Source organism: Marmota marmota, unplaced genomic scaffold (assembly GCF_001458135.2).
Source record: "Marmota marmota marmota unplaced genomic scaffold, marMar, whole genome shotgun sequence".
In the NCBI taxonomy this organism is placed as follows: domain Eukaryota; kingdom Metazoa; phylum Chordata; class Mammalia; order Rodentia; family Sciuridae; genus Marmota; species Marmota marmota.
This window is the reverse complement of record NW_026000137.1, coordinates 5,874,221-5,896,758: the sequence shown is the minus strand read 5'-3', so window position 1 is coordinate 5,896,758 and position 22,538 is coordinate 5,874,221. Positions and strand designations below refer to the sequence as shown.

At 34.0% G+C, this 22,538-nt stretch overlaps 2 protein-coding genes across 5 annotated transcripts in view; one reads left to right on the top strand and one right to left on the bottom strand.

The window, feature by feature from the left end:
* The first annotated feature begins 474 nt into the window (after positions 1–474).
* Dmtf1 (cyclin D binding myb like transcription factor 1) overlaps positions 475–22,538 on the top strand; it is a 41,056-nt gene continuing 18,992 nt past the window's right edge. Inside the window, exons 1-6 of one of the 4 annotated variants that reach the window (XM_015502351.2) lie at positions 475–2,999; positions 5,878–5,991; positions 7,124–7,240; positions 8,922–9,044; positions 17,836–17,930; positions 21,502–21,616. In XM_015502351.2, the coding sequence (XP_015357837.1) occupies positions 7,132–7,240; positions 8,922–9,044; positions 17,836–17,930; positions 21,502–21,616 (442 nt within the window). In that variant the 5' untranslated portion in view covers positions 475–2,999; positions 5,878–5,991; positions 7,124–7,131. Of the gene's footprint in view, positions 5,992–7,123; positions 7,241–8,921; positions 9,045–17,835; positions 17,931–21,501; positions 21,617–22,538 lie in introns of those variants that run through there. The other 3 variants (XM_015502352.2, XM_048785463.1, XM_048785464.1) reach the window with 3 other exon arrangements.
* Tmem243 (transmembrane protein 243) overlaps positions 9,410–22,538 on the bottom strand; it is a 52,919-nt gene continuing 39,790 nt past the window's right edge. The window contains exon 4 of the mRNA XM_048785465.1: positions 9,410–9,876. Within this exon, the coding sequence (XP_048641422.1) occupies positions 9,736–9,876 (141 nt within the window). The 3' untranslated portion in view covers positions 9,410–9,735. The remainder of the gene's footprint in view (positions 9,877–22,538) is intronic.

The following is a 22,538-nucleotide window of genomic DNA, read 5'->3' as shown; positions in this document are numbered from 1 at the left end:
TGTTTTTTGAAGTGTGGAGGACCTAGATCACTAGTATTCAACACACATCTCTCTGTTGCAAAAACGTAGAAACTTTAGAACAGCAACAAAATTTAGGAAGGATTCATTCCACTTATTTATATCATATAGAGGCTGCCTATTAATACAGAGTTGTACTATACACTGTATTCTCAAAATGAAGTGTTCCTTTTTAATGCTCCATTTTTTTTCTTATCACTATAATTTTCAGCACTGTGTTCTGTATAAAAAAGATTCCCTGGTAATTGGTACATTTAAGTGTTTTGTAATTTAAACTCCAAAAACTTTTTCTACCTCTTGAATGATATAATAGGAAAAAGTGTTAAACCTACTGCCAAGGGTTACTTGGAAAATACAGATAGTTATATAAGATGTATGTACATTTGTTTGCTTTCATGTCATTTCTTTGTTTTTGAAGGTGTTTTTGTGAAGAGATTATGACTCCCTAGAAGTAAATGATGATAAAGTTTAAATAAAAGGACAAATCTATTTTTCATGTTTTTTCAAGTTTGTGGAAAGATAGCCCATTCTGTGTGTGAAAAACAGAAAGGAGTTGTCAGGAAAAAGCACACTGGAGAACTCTTGATGACCAGTTTTCTTTTTCTTAATGTCATATTTTAAAATGTCATTTGATTATGTACACTGTTGTCAGGTCATTCTTCCAAGCACCAGTAGTGAAAACTAATTATTCACTTACTATCCATTGTTATGTAACAAAAGAAATGGATTTTTGTTTTGTTATAATTGCCTATGTGTATTTTTGTAAGGAAGTATGCTTTTTAAATCAGGGGTATGTGGTGATAATTTGTGGTTCCCATTAAAGAGCTTCTGATGGTAACCTGTATAAAAAGTGCTCAGTTTTGAAAGGATGAAATCTTACAAACACACACTGTAATCTCTTCAATTATGAGCTGGATGAAAAAGAAACTCCTTAATTAAAACTGCCAAGCCTGATATGAGTCTTATACCAAGATATGACCCATATTACCAAATAATTCCATTTTTTTTGAATAACAATGACATTTTTTCAATAGTTGATAATTGAATCAACATTTTAAGCGATTTAAATTTTATTAACAAGTCTATTGACGCATTACTGTGTATTGTCATATTTTTATCTTCTTAAAACCCAAGTCTTGCTGGGCATGGAGGCTCACACTTGTAATCCCAGCAGCTTGGGAGACTGAGGCAGAAAGATTAAAAATTTGAGGCCAGCCTGGGTGACTTGGCAAGATCCTGTCTCAAAATAAATTAAAAGGTCTGGGGATGTAGCTCCATGAAAAAAACACCCCTGGATTCAATACTCAGTGCCATAAAAATAAAACCAAACCATGCTGAACATTAGGTACCTTAATTTGTTATGCTTTCATTGATTTAAAAATCTTCTCAAACTTTCCCACAAGGTATACAAAGGAACCAGTTTTAGGGGTCAGCAATTATAGTCCAAGCATTCTGCCTTAGTGAAGGTTCTGTTCCTATTGGGGAATAAAACTGATGCTTAGGAAGATGTTATTTTTTGGCTTTGTCTGTTTTCTGACATCCCTCTATGTATTTTCAGGATGTAGGAATTCTTATGTTTTATCTGCCATGAAGATTTTTGTATTTAGTAAAGTTGTATTCTTTCAGAGTAAAAAAAATTGTAAATGTATTTTCTTTGAATTGTTATATGTTACTATGCAAATCCTCAAATATTTCCTAAGGCATTACTTATATATAATAACAGATATGGTGTAAGCATTATGGAATTTTAATAATAGCATAATCTCAAAAAACTAAAATGTTCATTAATATGTAATGGTTAGACAAATTTAGATGCTATGTATCTATTAAAAGTGGGAGAATAAAAGAATTGAAAATGATTTTAAAAAATTATAAAAGATCTCGATATTTTGAGAACTAAAGTTGGTATATAGATAAAAGACTTGGAAGGCATTCAAAAAGAGAAATGTGGATAATTTTTTCTTATGCTACATTGGGTCAGGAAATGTGAAAACTAAATGTGTCTTTGAATTATGCCTTTTAGCCAATCTTTAAATTCATTCAATAAAGTTGTTATATATTCTATACCTTGCTAAATTCCCCGTTATGGGAGTATTTTGCTGTACTGAAGGTTTTTCATGCCATATAGTTTTCATCCCACCTCCCATTTTAGAATCAGCTCTAGGCATTCAGGGTGTATAGTGGTGCCTCCTCTGCTTCTCATGATTTGCCACTGATAGTACCTTACTTACCTTACCTAGCCCCCAAAACTAGGAAGAAACATGACTTTTCCCTGTTTGGTTTTGAATTCTGTGTTAAATTAATAAATCCAGGAATGGTAACTTCTTTATGCATAGCCCTTTCTTTTTGTTCTACCAGGTTGTTTATATATTAAATAGGGTCATCTTAATCCCTCTCCCCCACATTTTTTATTGGCATGTGATAGTTGTGCATAATGGTGGATTTGTTGTTACATATTCATACATGCACACAATATAACAATATAATTTGGCTATTATCATTCCCCAGTATTTTCTCTTTGCCTCCCCCTGGTCTCTTTCCTCTCTTTTATGGTTCACCCCTGGATTCTTATGAAATCAGGGTCATCTTATCTATCAGGAGCTCTAAATACAAGCAACTGTATTTTCCTGTTGTGAAGATACATAAAAATGCCATTATAAATGTTTATTACACTTAACGTGTTTATTTCTTGAATTTATTAGGGTATTGTTGTTTAAAGATATTTACTAAATGATGGGAATATATTAAAATGTGAATTCACCAGTTAGAATAAAATGGCTGTTTAAATTTTTTTCATTATGTCTTCTCATTGCTAGTTAGCGTAAAAGTGGTACTTAAGGTATAGCCCTTTAAAACATAAGAAGGGAACGCTAAAATATGTTGATGATGTTATATTTGTGTGTTCCAAAAAGTTTATGATAGAGTTGGAATTCTTCCTGGTATATACCCCTGATAAAACAAAGACTGGAAGGTTCCAGAAGGTAAGCATAGTTTCATGTATATTAAAAAAAAAATTGAATAAAGGCACTAAATTATTCAACTTCTTACCTTACCATTATAAATTGATGTATCACCAACATTTCTCCATTTTAACATCATAACATTAATGGAAGAACTCTTCTAAATAACATTCTTGACCCCACTTGCTCCTTTCATCCTTTTCACCCTCAAAGGTAATGCATATGAAAGAGGTCTTTCCAACTTTCCAATTTCTCAGTTTTCTAGTAGGCCTCTGCCCCTTCTATTCTACTGAAATTACTTTATTCATATTGCCAGATCATATAGTTATTTCTCTGTCATCTAATTCAATATAGTTGACTAATGTTCATTAAGAAAACATTCTCGTGCTTTTTAGTTCATCATTAGTTTTTTCTTTGTGACTAGCTGGTGCTTCCCAGTCTACTTGTCTTCCTCTTGACTGTGAAATGTATATAATAGAGTGTTCTAGAGATGAGATCTAGGCCACCTCTAAATTCTTGGTAATCTGAAAGAGTAGTTTGTGGGCTGTGGATTTAGCTCAGTGGTAAAAGAGTGCCTGCCTAGCATGCATGGAGCCCTGGGTTCAGTCCCTAGCACCACATACACATATTAGTTAGCATGCCACTAACTCCAATTTATAGGTAAAATCCTGTTCTGTTGAGCTTAGTTTATATATACCAACTATCAATTTAGGATTTTCTTTTGGATGCTTTGAATCTTTTTAAACAATAACACTGATATTTAAAAAATTTAATGTATAATAAAACATCTCTAGATTTTAAGTGTCTCAAAAGTTATCTATTCAAGTCAAAAGCCTGGGAATTATCTTGAGATAGCCCCTCTTTTCCTAGTCTCTGTCTTTTATTTAGAAAATTCTTTTGGCCCTTTCCCTGTATCCTCTGTTCAGCCCCTTCCCTTTGTGGCCACTTTTCTAAACCACACAGTCATCTCTTGGACAGTATATCTTTATAACATTGCCTTGTCCATTCTCCATACTGTATCTCAGTGAAATTAAAAATGTAAATTTTTGTTATAATCATGAAATACCAAGGCGGACTTACTTTAAAAAGACATATAATTCAGTTTTGGAGGCCTGGTGCTGGCTCTGGTGAGGGTCCCATGGCAAGTGACAAAATCCTGTGCAGGAAGAACAAAAAAAAGCCAGAGACTGAGGGGGTTGAGGTTGTAGAGCGTACTTTTTTAGCATGTGCAAGGTGCTGAATCCGATTCCCAGTACCACAAACAAAACAGAGGAGACTGAGTTCCCACTATCCCTGAGGGTTTGCTTCCAATTTAACAGAAGACTTAACACTAGGCTTCACCTCTTTAAGGTTCCACACCATCTATGGCCCAGCTCCCAACACATGGATCTTGGTTGAGGAACCACATCTAAACCATAACAGGCAGTAATGACTTTGCACCTGTCAAATAAGTAGTTGTGTTTTGCTTTGAAGTTTTTACTATAATTTTTGGTGCTGGGAATCAAACCCAATGTCATGGGTCTGCTAGATGGGCACTCTACCACTGAGCTACCTTCCTAGCCCTGAAGTTTCTTTTTAAATAAAAATGGCACGGTTACCAAGGGTAGAGTTTAAACCGAACGTTAAGTTTGTACAACCTTTTTGGAAAATAGTTTGCTGTATCACTAAAAAGTCTAAAATTTCATCATATCTATAGATTAGTTTTCAGTTACTAATGCTATTTAAGTAAATTGTATTGAATGTTTTGGTATGATTTAAGGAAATTAAATACAGGGAACAACATACATGTCCAGTGATAGAGGATTTGTTAAATAATGTCATATTTTTTATGCCCATAAGTTTTAAATGTTACACAAAAATTCCTGTGAAATGATTTCCTTAGCATTTTTCATTGTGAGTGAACGCTAAAGGAAGATATAAAATTGTAGTCTTTGCATATAAACAGGAGATAAGAAGGAACCACAACAAAATGTGTAATTTTTGATTTTTTTTCATATGTTTATGTATGATTTTAAACTGCCCCTTTTTTAACATTTTGTTCCTCTATCTTCTGTAATTGGTATTATTGACCAGCTTTTTAAAATAATTTAATGGATTCAGATATGAGAAGAATGTGGAATCTAATATCTGGAGTTCTAAAGAGCTCTAGCAGAATCTATATCTTTTCACTGCAAATTTATGTACAACAATTTTCTAATACAGCCATTCTGAAGAGAAGTTCTAATTAGAATGCTGAGAGAAATGGAAATTTTAATTCTTAATTTTTGTTGAAACAACCCCCATAAACCTCAGATCCTGTCTTTTTAATTAGTTGGCCTTTTCGGATGAAGATGAGAAACCTATTGAAAGAAACCGTTAAAAACTGATTATTTCAGATTGTATAATATTTTATATTAAGAATAGTCGTAATTTACCTTTTCTGGTCTGATGGGGTTTTTCTCCACAAATTCCTAGATGTAGTTCACCTGTCTTCTTAAAATGGTTTATGAATGAAGATAGTTGTGTAGTTTTTAGTGCTTTAAAATAAAATCATGGTATTATAAAGAATTCACCATAAAGAAAAAATATTGTTACTGGTAATATTTATGGTAATTAGTTGGTTGATATACACACCAGATGATGCCACAGTAACCACTAGCATTGCTAAACCTGTTTTTTCAGAGAATGTTTAATTGCTTGATGAGAGACAGCTTGGGTTAAGAAACTCATCATTTCTGTTATTTCTTTATTGGAGAATACATTTTGAGGCTCAGTGCCAAAGGTTCTACTTAAAAAAGTATTTTGTTTTTGTCTTAACTTTTTTGGTTGAGACATCACAGAGGCTTGAGGTTAGAGTATTTTAGAATACTGTTAGTGTTCAGTTATTAAGTCTCATTTTGTAATGCTGTTAATTTTTCAGTGTTGCAGAACATGGGGGAGAAACAATCTGGATAACATGAAAGTGATGCGGCTGGATAAGGGAAGGCAACTTGATTCTGTGGGAAGGGCTATAGCTGATCCAACCGTTGTTTAGGTAAGAATACCTTTGTTGCAAGGTCCTTCCCTCATGGTTTGCAAATTTTAGTCATATCTAGATCATGATTTTCATTCATCTTTGTCTTGAGAATGTCATCAATACAATCGTAAGATGAATAATGACTTTTTATAGTAAAATTTCAGTGAACCATTGGATTTTCACAGTGTAAATGTTATTTCCAGTGAAAGGAAAACACATTAACTTAAAATGGTAAATACCATATATGAATGGATTAATATCTTGTGTGTAAAAGTCAAAAAAGCAAATATTGAGTGACTGAGTACACATCAAGGCTTAAGTCTTTCTTAGTTGGCAGAAAGTATGTGGACAAGACCAAAGCTAAATATTGAGACAGGAGCTCCATTGAACAGTATAAAATGATTCTGAAGACTTCAACCAGACCATAGATTGTAATCCAATATATTGACTCCTACCAACCATGAGATTGTATTTCTAAGACTGATCTGTGAACAAGAATAAAATTAGAAAAGACAATGATGGATATTATTTACTTGTTTCATATTATGAAAAAGACAGCAAGAATTATTATTTAATGTTCCTATTTTTTAGATAAGAGAGCCTAAATACCTATAAGAAGTGTCTTGTAAACTAATTCGTAGATCAGAATAAAAGTTTTGATGAATTTTCTACTAAACAGTCAGAAGTTAATATGACAAGGTGCCAATAAAAACAACCTGCTGGGCACAGTGGCGCACACCTAAAATCCCAGCAATTTAGCAAGACTACTTAAAAAGTAGGGGGCAGGGATGGTTGGAGATGTGGTCAGTGATAAAGCACCCCTGGGCTCAGTCCACTAGGACCCAAAGAAATGAAACAGATTATTTCAAACAGATTCTCATTCATTGGGTATAGTAAAAACAACTCTTTTTTAAAAATACATGCATTGTTTTCGAATTAAACCAGATTCTTGCAGATGATCTGATTCTAATTCATGAATATGAACTATTAATAGCAGTTTTTGAAATCTGAATTTATAATTTCACATAAAGAACACTATAGGCAATACCCAAATAAACGTGGGATATTTGGTTGAGGGAGGGGTTACCACTTCATGTTTCTATCTGGAAATAATTTTTAAAATTCTAATGTGGAGTCTATTCTTGTACAGATTTGAGTATGAGCACAGTTGAAGAGGATTCTGACACAGTAACAGTAGAAACTGTGAACTCTGTGACATTGACTCAGGACACAGAAGGGAACCTCATTCTTCATTGCCCTCAGAATGGTAGGAGAACTTGCTGAACATATACTTGTGACTCTTGGGATTTATGAATTCCTTATCAGAAATACCCAGACAGACAGTATAGCCTAGTAGGGTAGAAAAGGAGTTAATCTCTTTGGATCATGGCTTAATCTTAGTTCATATATTTTTAAAATTTACTTTTATGTTTTTAAATTTATCGTAAATTTTAGACTTTATCAATCTCATAGTTATTTTATAAATGGGATCTATCAAATATCCAAAGATGATGATGGAATAACTATAAGACACATATATATGTATATGTATATATGTATATATATGTATATATATATATGTATGTATGTATATATATGTATATGTATGTGTGTATATATATATGTATATGTATGTGTATATATATGTATATGTATGTATATATATGTATGTGTATATATGTATGTATATATATGTATATATATATATAATATCAATCACTTGGTGCCAGCAGTATTTTGCATTTAAGTTCATCTTTATTAATATGGATTCTGTTTTCTTTCTACTCTTTAAAATTCTTGGGTTACTTTATTCAAACTTGTGGTTTTTAACTAGCACAAACCCATTCAAATGATCTGTGCTTCCTATAGCCACCTTAAATTTCACACATCCCAAATAGTTCTTTCAGACACTTCCTAAACCTGCTTCTTTTTTTCTTTTTTATTTAGTGTCCCAGGTCATAAATTACTTAGGAATACATTCCTTCTCTCATTTCCCACATTCATTCCGTTATGAAGACTTGTTCATGCTATAATATTTTAAAAATCCATTTCTCTATTTCAAGTCCCTCTTTCTTAGATCAGATACTCTTTTCTCATCTAAGTAACTCTAATAGCCTTTAACCAGTCTCCCACCTCAAATTCATCTTTCAGACTGCTCAAGAAATTGGTCATGATACTCAGTAGCTTAAGATTTTTTTAAACCTTCCAGTGTTTAGAATATAGTAAAATCCTTTAATTTAGCACTCAGGCCTTTCATCATGTTATCTTTCTTACTGGCCTCACGTCCTGCCACATGTCATACACTTATGTTTTAGTAGTTATAACTATTTTTTGTTTCCATAGCATACCTCAGTACCATTGCACATATTGCTCCTACTGCCAGGAAGAATAATCATTTACCCTGCCTTGCTTTCAGATTTAAGATACTCTGTTAGGAATCATTCCTTCACCTCTAGTCTAATCTCTTCTGTATTCTCAAAAAGGCTCTTCATTCCAACTTTATAGCTTTATTGTTACATTACTTTCTACATTATTTTGAAATTATTGGTTTAGTCATCTCCACTGCACTGCAAGTTCCCTGACAGGCAGGATATCCTTCATTGTTCTATTTGCATTTAGAACACAGTAGGCTTTTAGTAAATATTTGTGAATTAATCATATAACTTGCTTTTGTCTTTGTACATGAAATGTTTTGAAAGTCAGGTTGGTTTAAAAGGTGGCGTCTTTGTAGTTCCTAGACATAATACTTGTAACAGTACTACAGTAGGCATAGAGAAGATTATGTTATTTGAGGCCTGTTTGCATAGCTGGGTTTAAATAAGCTAATGGGTAAGAAAATCATTGTAGAATCACTACTAGCTGGAGATTTTGTTTTTTCTTTATTGGTTTGAAGTTTTTGAGATTTTTTTTTTTTTTTTTTTGGTTTATTGTTCTTTTCCTTCCATTAGAAGCTGATGAAATAGACTCAGAAGATAGTACTGAACCTCCACATAAGAGACTTTGTTTGTCCTCTGAGGATGATCAGAGTATTGATGATTCTGCTCCTTGCATATCAGTTGTTGCGCTCCCACGTAAGTCACTATATATTAAGAATGTAGAATTCCCTTTTGAAACCAAATTTTAGCTTTCAGGGGATTCAGTTGGCCTTTTTAAGTAGATGTAGACTCTTTACTTTATGAGTGCTTACTATATGCCAGGCATAGTTATTAATGCTTTTAAATATTGCATAATATAGTCTTCTCAACTCTTTTAAATTCTCAACCTGTTGATAGACTCCATAAAGAGCCTTTTAGACATTTTTTTGTTGAGTACTCTCCCACCATGTACTGTATGTATTTTTTAAATGTACTATATGAATATCTTTACTTTGTTCATAAATATTTTTTCAACTTACCTGGTAAGAACCATATTTACATAATTGAGAGAAAGCATGTTCTATAATAGGTGCTATTTTTATTAACATCCCCATTTTATAAATGAAGAAAATTAGACACAGAGAAGTCTAAAATAATATTCAGACATTGTGGTTCCTATAGTACATATTGTTAATCCCAATGCTATAGTGCCTTTTCCTTATGTGGAAATTCAATAGATACCTAACTAGTTTATTCTCACTAAAAAAAGTTCTTGTTCTTAACATGTTTATATCTAAGATCATTTAAGGTAGACTAGGTTCTAGAGGACATATAGTATTTCAGGATTTGGTTATACATCTGATTTTTTTAAGCAAAGAGTCTGGAATCCTATTGAAGAGTGGTTATCCTACAAAGCCAGATGTCTTAGTCCATGGTGATCAGAATGAGGCAAGTGGTTGTTGGTGGCCCTCTTAGCACAAAGGAGAGTTTTGCCATACCCAGGAACTCTTGACTTTGCACACAACACCAAGCAAGATGACATCTTCATCTAGTGAAATAAAACCAAGAGTAGATTTTTAGCATGAAAAATCATGTCTTAACAAATAGGTATGAACTTTGTATTCAGAGTTAATTTATTTTAGGCAGATTATTTACCACTGAGCTATATATAATCCTAGCTCATTTGCTTGTTAAATTGAACAGAAAAGAAGCCATTTTGTTTCAATTGACTATCACATTTATTGAAAAATTAGTGTTAGTATTGCTTCCAAGTATGACATATACAAGCATCACATATTTCTAATTGTTCCTTCTAAAAATGATTCTTATGTTTTTTTCAGTTCTTTCAATTGGACTGTCATGTTGTTGTTGATTAAATTCTGTAAATTGCTTGGCCTATTTCCTAATCTATGTGGATATTTTCTACTAGAATTTTTTAGTTACTTTGGTATAAATTATGATTAATACATTTGGTTGAAATAAAATGCCTTGTTCATGATCATAGGTTCTGACTGGGCATTTTGTTCTCTTTTATGGTATTGAACTGAATTCTTCATACCTTTTTTCACTTAACCCCAGGTAATATGGATATACTAATACTAAAGACATGAGTTGTGTTTTGTGTGTGTGTGTGTGTGTACTAGGATATTGAATCATAGCAATAGTACTTTTGAAATACAGTCTGGAGTAAAAGCATGAACTTTGTTCACTCACCTACCCTCATCAGTTTGACCTGCTAAGTCCCACAGGAACCATCAAGGTAACCCTGCTCACCTACCCATAGCTCTGGAAGCAGCTGGGCAACCCACTTACCCTGTGCCACTCTACCTACCAAGGCCTCCAGAAAGCAGCTAGGCATTTGGTCCTGAGAAGTTCAACCCATTAAGACCTTGGGAAACCTCCAGGTACTCCTATATACCCACAATTCAGGAAGTAGGCAGCTAGTAGCCACCCTGAGCAAGCTAGCTCTCGAGACCCTGAGAAGTACCTGAGCTTCCCCCAATACACTGATGGGTACACTCTCTGTAATGTATACCAGTCATCACCACTGTTAGTTATAGCTACTATACTACTACACCTACCTGGAACCAAAGCCAAAGTAGCCTTCTCAACCAGTACCTTAAGACACATCTCCAGGAGAAATTTTTCTACTACAGAAACCACCTATGAAATGTGTAGAGGCAAATGATCTGACAGATGTGCAAACATAGGGACACAAGAAACATGAAAAAGAAAGATAACATCATGCCTCCCAAGGGAACACAAAGCTCTCTAGCAACAGACCCCAAAGAAAAGGAAATTGACAAATTGCCTAAAAAAGAATTCAAATTAGTAATTTAAGGAAACTCAACAAAATAGAAGAGAACATAGGCCAATAATTCAACAAAATTAGGAAAATAATATGATCTAAATATGGATCATGAAAAAAGAATCGAAAAAGTCTTAGAGCTAAAGAACTCAGTAAATTGAGTAAAAATACACTTGAGAGCTAAATACAAAACCAAACAGAAGAAGGAATGTCTGAGCTTGAAGATAAATCTTTAGAAATAACCCAAACACAAAGAAAGCCTGGAAGACTTACAGGATATCATTAAGCAAATGTTCATGTTGTAGGTGTTCTAGAATAAAAAGAACAGCATAGAAAACCTATCAAATATAGCCAGAAATTTTCTAAATCTTAGGAAAAAATACATAAATTCAGGCCTAGGAAACTTAAAGAATGAAACCTAAGAGATTCAACCAAAAAAGATATTCTTTGAGGAATATTATAGTCAAACTGTCAAAAGCCCAAGACAAAGTGAGAATTCTGTAGGTAAGTGTCAAGTTATATATAGTTACATAAGTGTCAAGTTAATCCTCATTAAACTAAGAGTTTTCTCATCAGAGTCCTTATAGGCCAGGAGAAATTGAGATATATATTCAGATATCTGAAAGGAAAAAAATGCACACAAAGAATACTATGCCTAGCAAAGCTATCATTCAGAAATGAAGGAGAAATAAAATCTTTCCAAGACAAGTAAAAACATAATTCATGGGCAGAGGCTGTAACTCAGTGGCAGAGTGCTTGCCTTACATGTGTAAGGCAGTGGGTTCAATCCTTAGCACCACATAAAAACAAATGAAGGCATTCTGTCCATCTATAACTCAAAATTTTTTTTTTTAAAAACGGTAGTACTTATGAAATACAGTCTGGAGTTAAAAACTGCTTTAAAGCATGAACTTCAGCCAAGCACAGTGCTGCATGTCTAATCCCAGTGGCATAGAAGGTCGAGGCAGGAAGATCGTGAGTTTATCGTTATCAGATCAACTTTACAAGAAATGCTTAAGGGAGTTGTTCACTAGGAAAAAGAATAGTAACTACCATGAAAACATGAAAGTACAAAACTCATTAGTAGAACAGATGCACAAAAGCAAAAAAGAACATAGTTAAATCTTATGTATGGGGAATACCACAGAAATGAACATGAGAGGAAAAAGGTATGTACAAAAGAACCAGAAAAAAAAATTAACAAAATGACAGGACTATGTCTTATCAGTAATAACCATGAACATAAAAATGGATTAGAATTCCTAGTTAAAACATTTAGTTAAGCAAAATGAATTTTTTAAATATCCTGCTTATAAGAAATTCACTTTACCAATCGACACACATAGGCTGAATATGTAGGTGGAAAAATATTCCACACAAATGAAAACCAAAAGCAAGTGAGAATAGCTGGGAACAGCCATAAAGATAGACTTTAAGTCAGAAACTATAAAAAGAGACAAGATCACTCTAATAATTAGAGATTGTTTCAACAAGAGAAAACAACAATTGTACATTTATATGCACCTAACACCAGAGCACTCAAGTATATAAAGCAAATATTGCTAGATCTAAAGGGAGAGAGAGAGAGAGAGACTGTAGTTTAATAATAATTGGGAATTTCAGTATTCCACTTTCAGCTGTGAACAACTCAGACAAAAAATCAAATTTTGTAGTTTACTATAAATCAAGTGGACCTAAAAGAGAACATTTTATCTAATAGCTACAGAATATACATTCTTCTCATCAATGCATGGAACATTCTCCAGAATAGACAAAGCAAGTCCCAACAATTTTTTTCTTTAAAGTTGAAATTATATTATGTGTCTGACTACAGGATAAAATTAGAAATTAGTAAGGGGAACTTGAGAAATTATATAATCACATGGAAATTAAACAACATGCTCTTAAATGAATAATGAAGAAATCAAAAAGAAAGCAATTTTTTTGAAAGAAATGAAAATGGAAATAAAACATAACAAAACCTATGGAATACAGATAAAGCTGTACTAATAGGGAATTTGATAGCAATGAGGGTCTACATTTTAAAATAAGATTTCAGATAAGCAAATGTTGTACTCAAGGACCGATAAGAGCAAGAACAAACTGAACCCCAAATTAGAAGGAGAAAAAGAACGGATCAGAGCAGAAATAAATGAAATAGAGACTAAAAAGATAATATCAAGAAAACAAGGAGTTGGTTTTGTTTGTTTTTTTGTTAGGGGTTGAACCCAAGACCTCATACACGCTAGGCAAACCCTTGTTGAGCTAAATACCCAGCCCAAAGAGTTGGTTTTTTGAAAAGATAATAAAATGAACAACGCTAGACTAACCAGAGAAAAAAAAGAAAAAAACCAAATAAATAAAGCCAGAGATGGAAAAGGAGACATTGTATCTGACACCAAAGAAATACAAAGGATCATTTATAGGCATATACAAAATATACTATATTGTAAACAACTTATGTCAGTAATTTGGAAAACCTAAAAGAAATCGATAATTTTCTGACACAGATACCCTAATAAAATTGAATTACAAAGACAGAAACCTGAACAGACCAATAATGGGTAACAAGATTGAGATATCATTTCACCTCAGTTAGTATGGCTATAGTTAGAAGATAAAAATAACAAATGCTGGTGGTGATACAGGAACAGAGGAACTCAACAGAGGAACTGTTGGTGGGAATGTACATTAGTACAGTCATCATGGAGAACATTGTGGATATTGCATACCAAGTAGAACTCTGCCATGTGGTCAAGCTGTCCCGTTACTTGGTGTCTTTCCAAGGAAAATGAGATCAGCATGTTGCAGAGATGCCTAGATTTCCATGTTAGTTGCAGCACTGTTTATATTATCTATGATATGGAGTCAATCTAGTTGTCCATCCATAGATGAATGGATAAAACGTACACAGTGGAATATTAATTCAGCAATAAAAATGTGGAATCCTATCTTTTGCAAAAACATGAATGGAACTGGGATATTGTCTTTGATGAAGTGAGCTAGGTACAGAAAGTTGCGTATTGCACATTCCAATTCATTTGTGGAAGCTAAAGGGTTTGATTTCATGGAAATAATGGGGTAAAATGAGGGTTGCCAGAGGTTGGAAAGACTGGCGAGAGAATAAATACTAGGATACAGTTGCATGGAAGGGTGGGTTCTAGTCTTCTGCAACACAGTAGGTTGACTGGTTCCTAACAGTTACATATTTTGTGAAGCAGAAAGGGGCTTAAGGGTTCCCAGTGCAAGGAAATGGATGTTAGGAGGAGACAAATGCTGGTTGCCTTTGTTTGATGTTTGCATGTTTTGTGCATGTATCAAGTTGTCACACTGCCCTGTTTGCATATGCACAAGTACATGTTGATTTAAAAAAGAAGAAGAAGAAAGAATACTTGAAGTTCTATATCCATCACAATGATCTGGTACTGAGTAAAGCATTATTTGCTAGACTTCATGGAGTTGAATTTGTTTTCTAAAAATTATAATTAAATTTAATTTTAATATTCAAGTTTTCTGTTCATGCATTATAAGACTGATAAAATATATATTAGGGCCTGAAAAGTCTTCTCAGCATCCATAGTTACCTCTCATGTTAATCATTCTAGCTCATTTACCACTTGTGTAGTCATCCACTACTGTCGTTTATGCCATTTACTATTCATAGTGTTATATGGTGATTATTGCATTCATTTAGAGGATTCTTTCAGTACCTTAATTTCTTACTCTTTGTTCTCCATTTTCATTCCCTTTACCACTCTTGCCATTACCTAATGAATCTATTTGTTATCTTTTTCAGTTTTGCTTTTTTTTCCCTAATGCTACTTCCTTTCCATCTCACTTTTCTGGTACTCTGTAACTCCTATAGTCCTTTGCCCCATTGGAACCCATTGATCTCACCACTTTTTCCTTCTGTATTTATATCCTTTTTTCCCCCTTTACCCAGTTGTGGTTTCATGATTAATCATTATAATCGCTGTCTTGCATTTACCTTCAAATCCTTTTTTCTTCTGTACTTTTATTGTTCTTTGGTGTTAACATAATCCTATCAAAATCTGTCTTTGTTTATGTCTTTGAAGGTGCAGCTAATTGAAAGCGATTAGAGAAAAACAGGACACACAAACTGATAGATCTTATTCCTTATCAATAACCAAAGTGGGCTCATAATACTGCCCACCAGTCATGCCATGCCTCTCTAGTAATTCTTTTTCCTCACTGTAAGATGACCATTTCATGTTCTGAAACTTCTGATAGTTTTTCTACCTTTCTTAATTCTCAACTGACAACCTTGATTTTTACTTTACTGAAAATATTGGAGTAACCAGAAAATAATTTCCATACATTCCCATTACCATACCCATGTGTACCTATGTCTGTATATTCTGTTATTCTAGCTGAGGCCTATTCTTTCTTCACCAGATCCCATCCATTTTGCCTACTGAAGTATATTTTGTGGGGAGGGATACTGGGGATTGAACTCAGAAGAACTTGACCACTGAGCCACATCACATCCCCAGCTCTATTTTGTATTTTATTTAGAGACAGGGCCTCACTGAGTTGCTTTAGCACCTTGCCTTTGCTGAGGCTAGCTTTGAATTCACAATCTTGCAGCCTCAGACTCCCAAGCTGCTGGGATCATAGGCATGCACCACCTTGTCTGTGAGGATGTCCAACATCCTTTCTTAAGGGTGTTGTTCCAGTGATTCTTTCCTCTCTTTTGCAATCATTAATTTTTTATTCTCTACCTGAGCCACTCCTATCAGTATTACAAAAAATATTTTAAAATGCCCTTTAACCTACTTTTGGCTCCTATCCAATTTCCTTTCTTTCCTTTAACACAGAGCATTTGAAATAATTGCCTGTACTTGCCTCCATTTTTTTCTCCAGTTTTCCTTTTCTTCATGCTCTCCTCCTTACCAAACCTTTCTTCCAGGTCTCCACAGACACCCCCCCCCTCCCCCACTTTTTTTAATGTGGTACTTTGGAGAACCCAGTGCCTCACACATGCTAGGCAAATGCTCTACCATTGAGCTACAACCCCAGCCCTCCACAGACCTTCTTGTTGCTAAATCCAGTGGTCATTTTTGGTCTTTGTCTTACTTGATCTATCTGTAACTCTTCATAGTACTTATTTCCTCCTTCCTGAAATATTTTGTCACTTGGCTTCTTAGTGAGTACTTTTTCTTTTTACACTTCTGTTCATTCCATAGTTTGTTTCTTTTTCTTTTTTGAGGATGAGGGTGATGGACAGTACTGGGACTTAAACCAAGGGGTGCTCTACCACTGAGCTACATCCCCATTCTTTTTTTTTTTTTTTAATTTTGAGACTGGGTTTCACTAAGTTGCTTAGAACAGCAATCCTCCTGCCTCAATCTCCTGAGTCACTGAGATTACAGGCATTCATTCACCACCAAGCCCAGCCATTCCGTAGTTTCTCATGTTAACTTTTCCATATCACCCAAACTTCTAAGTGTGGATCACCCCATAACTCAGTTCTTAGATGCTTTTTTCTTCTGTTTTTACTTATTTCCTAGGTGATTGCAATTCATTGTTGTAAATACTTTGTCTGGTGATGACTTCCAGATTTATTTAAGTCAGATTTGTCTTTGAAATCAAGTGTATTATCCATTATATAAAGTAGCCAGCCCCAGCATTCTCTTTAAATTCTCAGGGTTTAGTAGGTATCTCAAAGCAGTATGTTTAAAACTAAGCTCTTGAGATTCCCTAAATGTTTAAATGTACTGCTTCTGCACTTTTTTCCTCGTCTCATTAATGGCATGTCCATTTTTCTATTTGTTCAAATAAAAAAAAAAGTATCATCCTTGTCTCTTCAGTTTTTCCCACATCTGGTTGTTTCTGCAAATCACATTGTCTCTACCATTAAAATACATATAAAATTTGAACTACTTAAACCTTCACCCTGGTCCAAACCACTGACCTTTCTTATCTGAATTACAGTACTACCCTCTTAACTGATCTCTGTTTAGCCTTCTGCCCTTCATTATTTTTCTCCCTTCATTATTTTTTTCCCCATAGCAGCCAGAGTGAACCTGTTAAAATAAAAATCAAATCATATCACTCCTCTATTCAAAAATTTGCAATCATATACTACCTCATGGGTAAATTCAAAGTCTTTACAATTGTCTGTAGGGCCCCATACAGTTGCCTACTGTTATTGTTCATTCTGCTCAGTCACCAATGGTCTTATTGCATATACACATGAACACTCTCCAAGCATGCCATATCTCAGAGCCTTTGTACTTGGCTCTCCTTGAAATACTCTTCCTTGCATGACTAGCTTTCTTCCTTACTTTGTTCCAAGTCTTGGCCACTTTCCCTAGCCTCCTGTCTACAATTTCAAACACTCCATCACTCCAGCATATCTCCTTCCTGCTTTACTTTTTCTTCTTGTAATCACTATCCAACATAGAATTTTGTTCATTTTGTGTCTATCCTCACTAGACTATAAGCTCCATGAAGGCAGGATTTTTGTTTTGTTTTTCTCACTGCCATAGTTCCAGCACACAGCAATACCTTGTATGAATTAGATGTACAATAAACATGCAACAAATTAAAATGTACATGTGGGGATGTATTGACAAGGAATGTGTTAAGAAATTATATGGCCTTATTTTTTCAGTAGATATTTTTAACTAGATCCTGCCATTATTATTCTGAAGATGATGAAATTTTTCATTGAAGTTTCAGAAAATGATCAGAGCTTTGAGGTGACTATGACCGCAACCACAGAGGTGGCAGATGATGAGATTACTGAGGGAACGGTGACACAGATCCAGGTATAGTACATGTTCTAACTGGCCTCAGGAAGGTGATCACAGTTTAGGTAATAAAATGATACTTTTGCAAAATAGCAACCACAAAATTGAGGTAAGACACCATTTAATTTAAATTCAGTCTCCACATGAGTCTTAGATTATAAAAATTCATGCCCTGTAGAGTGGTTCACATCTCTTGAAACAAAAAATGATGCATATACATTCACTACTTGTAGTGATCTCTTAACAATAGTAATGATGGCAATACTATTCCTTTTGGTACATGCAGAACTAGATAAATTTACCATGTGTAGAGAAGTTGAGTAGTAGTCAGATCATACTATTTCTTAAGTGAACTTTTTAATTGTCTCTTACAAGCCCTAGCTGAGATACTTGTGCCAAAAGTAGACAGACATGGTGGCTCGGGAGGCTAAGCCAGGAGCATTGCGAGTTCAAAGTCAGTGTCAGCAATTTAGTGAGGCGCTAAGCAATTCAGGGAGACCCTGTCTCTAAATAAAATACAAAATAGGGCTGGGGATGTGGCTCAGTGGTAGGGTGCCCCTGACTTCAGTCCCCACCCCAGTACCCCCCCCCAAAAAAAAAAAGTAATAAGTATTCTTTGCTATCTTAGATATTCTGAAGCTTAACTCTATATTATAAATTTACCTTTGGCTGATTGCCCCTTTCTTTTTTAGTAGCTAATTCTTTTGCTCATCCCTTCATTTAATAAAATATTTATTTAATAAGATATTTAAGGTGGAGGCATGACAGTATTTTTCTTTTAGAAAGCATCACATTGACCATTTAAGAAGTATAATAGTTGGAAATTGATATGTAACATCAAGGACTGAGGATATCTCAGATGTGTGTAGTCAAACTTCTGTAATAATAAGCTACTTTCAAAAATCACACAATTTCCAGAGGAGTGAATCTCATATAGATCAGACAGCTTTGAGTGAGGATGGAAATCTTCATAATTAGTCCTTTGATATCAATGGATGATTTGGACAGGAATTTTTTTCAAGTCCTCTGAACCAGTAGATAAATCCTTTCTTCGAAATGAATGTTGTCAAAGTTATTCCAAATTTAAAGATTATGTAGTCTCACTTCATTCAGTTTTCACACAGTAAAAATAACATCCTGTATGTGATTTGATTTACAACATAGTTATTATAGGATTGAACAGTGGTACAATATTAGTCCTTAGTGTAAGAGAAATTATGGAGTTTTGTTTAATTTGTGCCCATTGCCAAAAAGTAAATGAGTTATAACTTAGTATTTAGTTTCTTGATTTGTTATTGTTTTAGTGAGTGAAAAACTTGATACTAACTTCTAATATTTATTTAATAAGATTAGCATTGGGTTGTGAATTGAAAGCAAATTAAATTGTTCAGAAATAGCCTGCTTCTTACTACTTTTCTGTAAACTAGGAACATATAGCTATTTGACATAGTTCAGTTGCTAATACATTGCATCTCATTCCAGTGATGAGATTAGCTTGACAAAATAATAAACTCTAGAACATTCCATTATACTCAGTACTTTGTGGTTTTAAGAGACTTTGAATGGGTTCAATGTTTATTTTTAGATTTCTAAGTCCTTTATACATTACAGACATGAAATCCTGCAACTAACAAAGATTTAAGTTTAAAACAGAGGCCTACTAATAAAGCCTGTGTAATGGCTTTATACATAAAGTAGGGAAAATGGAGAGAAGATACTATGAAACTACATGTAATACAGATACTTACCCAAGTCCCCCACTATACTCAGCAAACTCATTTGTTATAGACAGTGTTAAATATTACTGCTTCTGCTTGATTATTTGCTCTTTTGATAGCTATTTACAAAGATTTTAAATAATAATTATAACTCTTCATCAGGAAAATTTGAGTCATAAGGCATTAAATGCCCAGAGATAGCAGTTAATCATCAAAACAGACTTATTCTTAAGGTTCATGAAATTGGCTCTATTACATATTTAGACACACTTTGGAAGGTAGTGATTTGATTGTCTTATCCAGCTGATAAAGAGAGCATCTAAGAGTATCATCTGCAGTTCTTAAAAGTGTATAGTGTGGCGCATGCCTGTAATCTCAGCAGCTTGGGAGGCTGAGCAGGAGGATCTCAAGTTCTAAACTAGCCTCAGCAAAAGCAAGTCCCTAAGCAATTTAATGAGACTCTGTCTCTGACTAAAATACAAAATAGGGCTGGGGATGTGGCTCAGTGCTCGAGTGCCCCTGAGTTCAACCTCTGGAAAATCTATCCTCCCCGCCCCCTCCCCCCCCCAAAAAAAAATTGTGTAGTGTATGTCAAGGTCTTTTGATAGCTCTCTATTTCACCCTTTACAAATGCATAATTCCTGTATCACATTTCAAAGAATTATTGACGAATACAATACATTGTCTGATCTGTCTCAGTTCTCTGCTCAATCTTGTAAAAAAAATCTAAATATCACACATAAAATAATAGGGCTTTAGAATTGTTCCCATAATTTTTAGCTGGATTTAAAAACATTCATAAATACAGCATATTACCACCAGCTATAAAAATAAAGCAGCAACAATAGAGACATAGCTTTCCTTGTTGTGTGCTGGTTGTTCCCTGACAACTCTTTCCAAGTAAGATGGGTTTCAGTTCCTTTTCAGATTAGAAATTCAGTTTCTTCTTATTCAAGAACTATTCTAATCTTTGTTAGAATTTACCTCTAGCGAGTTATATAATTTAGTAGTTTATCCAAATCAAGAGACTGATTGAGTTGAATGACCACCAAGCATTTGGTGGTCCACTTATCCTGGTCTGCCTATGAATATGGGCTCATACCTGAGATGGTAGCAATATTCTTAATTTACACTGTAGCTTCCTTTTGGCCAAGGTCAAATCTGTTCAAAGATTCTTTGTTCCTGTATAATTTGCTAAAGTATGTCTGTAATTGAAATGTACTTAGTGGTGTATCTTAACTGCAAGAATAATATTATTACTAATTATTTCTTTTAGAGGAAGATACATTAATAAGGCTGTGAATCAGCTCTAGAGATAGGCTAAAACAAAGTTTCCAATAAATAGTAGCAGACAGTGATTTTGCAATAATGTATTTTGATTATCCCTTTAATCCTTTAGGTTCAGCAAGAGATTACATTATGAACAACTGTGTATAGTTTAGGCAGCAAACTACCTCCAAGGACAATAACCAGCCATAATACTCAACCCTAGTATTTCCATTTTCTTATCTGGAACTGATTATAACTATATTTATAAACTCACTTATGCATGTACACAAGTGTTTTTGGAATAGCCTGTATTAATTAAAATATGTAATGCATTCTTGACCCACATTATTAAAACTTGAAGCCACTAGTACTTTCTAGGTACTTTCTTAAATGGTCATATATATTAATGTTAATGTTTTTATACTGCCATAATAAAAGAAGCAAGAAATATATGTCTTTTAAATTGAATGTATTTTACTATACCTAAAAGAGTGAATTCCATATTATTACATTAGGTTTTTAGAATGCCTAGCATCACAAAAGGTAATCAAGTTTGGTATTAAATCAAGCTACTACTTAGCTACTACTTTTTTTTTTTTAAGATTTTACAGAATGAACAACTAGATGAAATATCTCCCTTGGGTAATGAGGAAGTTTCAGCAGTTAGCCAGGCTTGGTTTACAACTAAAGAAGATAAGGATTCTCTAACTAACAAAGGTAAGATGTACTATAAATTTTAGTGCCCAGTGGAATCAGCTGAGGGACTTGCAGACATTAAGTTTCTGAGTTGGACCTTTACCATTGTGATTTGAGTAGTTACAGTATTTGAGTTTTTGTAATTGAATTAAATTTTGCCCTGAATGTCTTTGAATGGGACCATGAAACCAACATTTGCTTTTCAATAATTAATCATTATTTTTCTTTTTTTGATACAAAGTAGATTGTCCTGTTAATTTTTGAACAAATGCATGATTGTAGTATTTAAAAGACAGTACAGTCATTGCTTATGAGAATAGGTAATCAAGCCTTTTCAAAGGTCTACTTACTGGTTTAAAAGCATCTTAAAAGATTATAGTGTTTGTAGAACTGCTGTGCTTTTGAATGTAGCTAGGGAAATTGATACTAAAAAATGAGGGTATGTACCACTTTGGAGTAAGGAGAGGAAGCAGAAACAAGTACATTTATTATTTTCTACCCACTGTGCAATAAATATTCTAAGAAGACATTCACTTGTCATCATGTTTACCTTCCCTTAGAATCTTTTTGTACATATCCCTTGCCTATAAAACTTTTTTTTTTTTTAAATGGGGGGTACCAGATATTGATTTCAGGGGCACTCAATCACTGAGCCACATCCCCAGTCCTATTTTTTATTTTAGTTAGAGACAGGGTCTCACTGAGTTGCTTAGCAGCTCACTGTTGCTGAGGCTGGCTTTGAACTTGCCATCCTGTCTCAGCCTTTCAAGCTGTTGGGATTGTGGGCAGGCTTATTTTTCGTGGAAAAAATTTTCAAAAAGTTTTAAGAATAATTTGATTTTTCTTAATTTTATAAGTCTCTTTTTAGCAGTTACATACTTTTGAAAGGATGTGAGAAGTAAGTAATAGTTTTAAAAATCTTTTAGTTGTCATTGTCTTTATT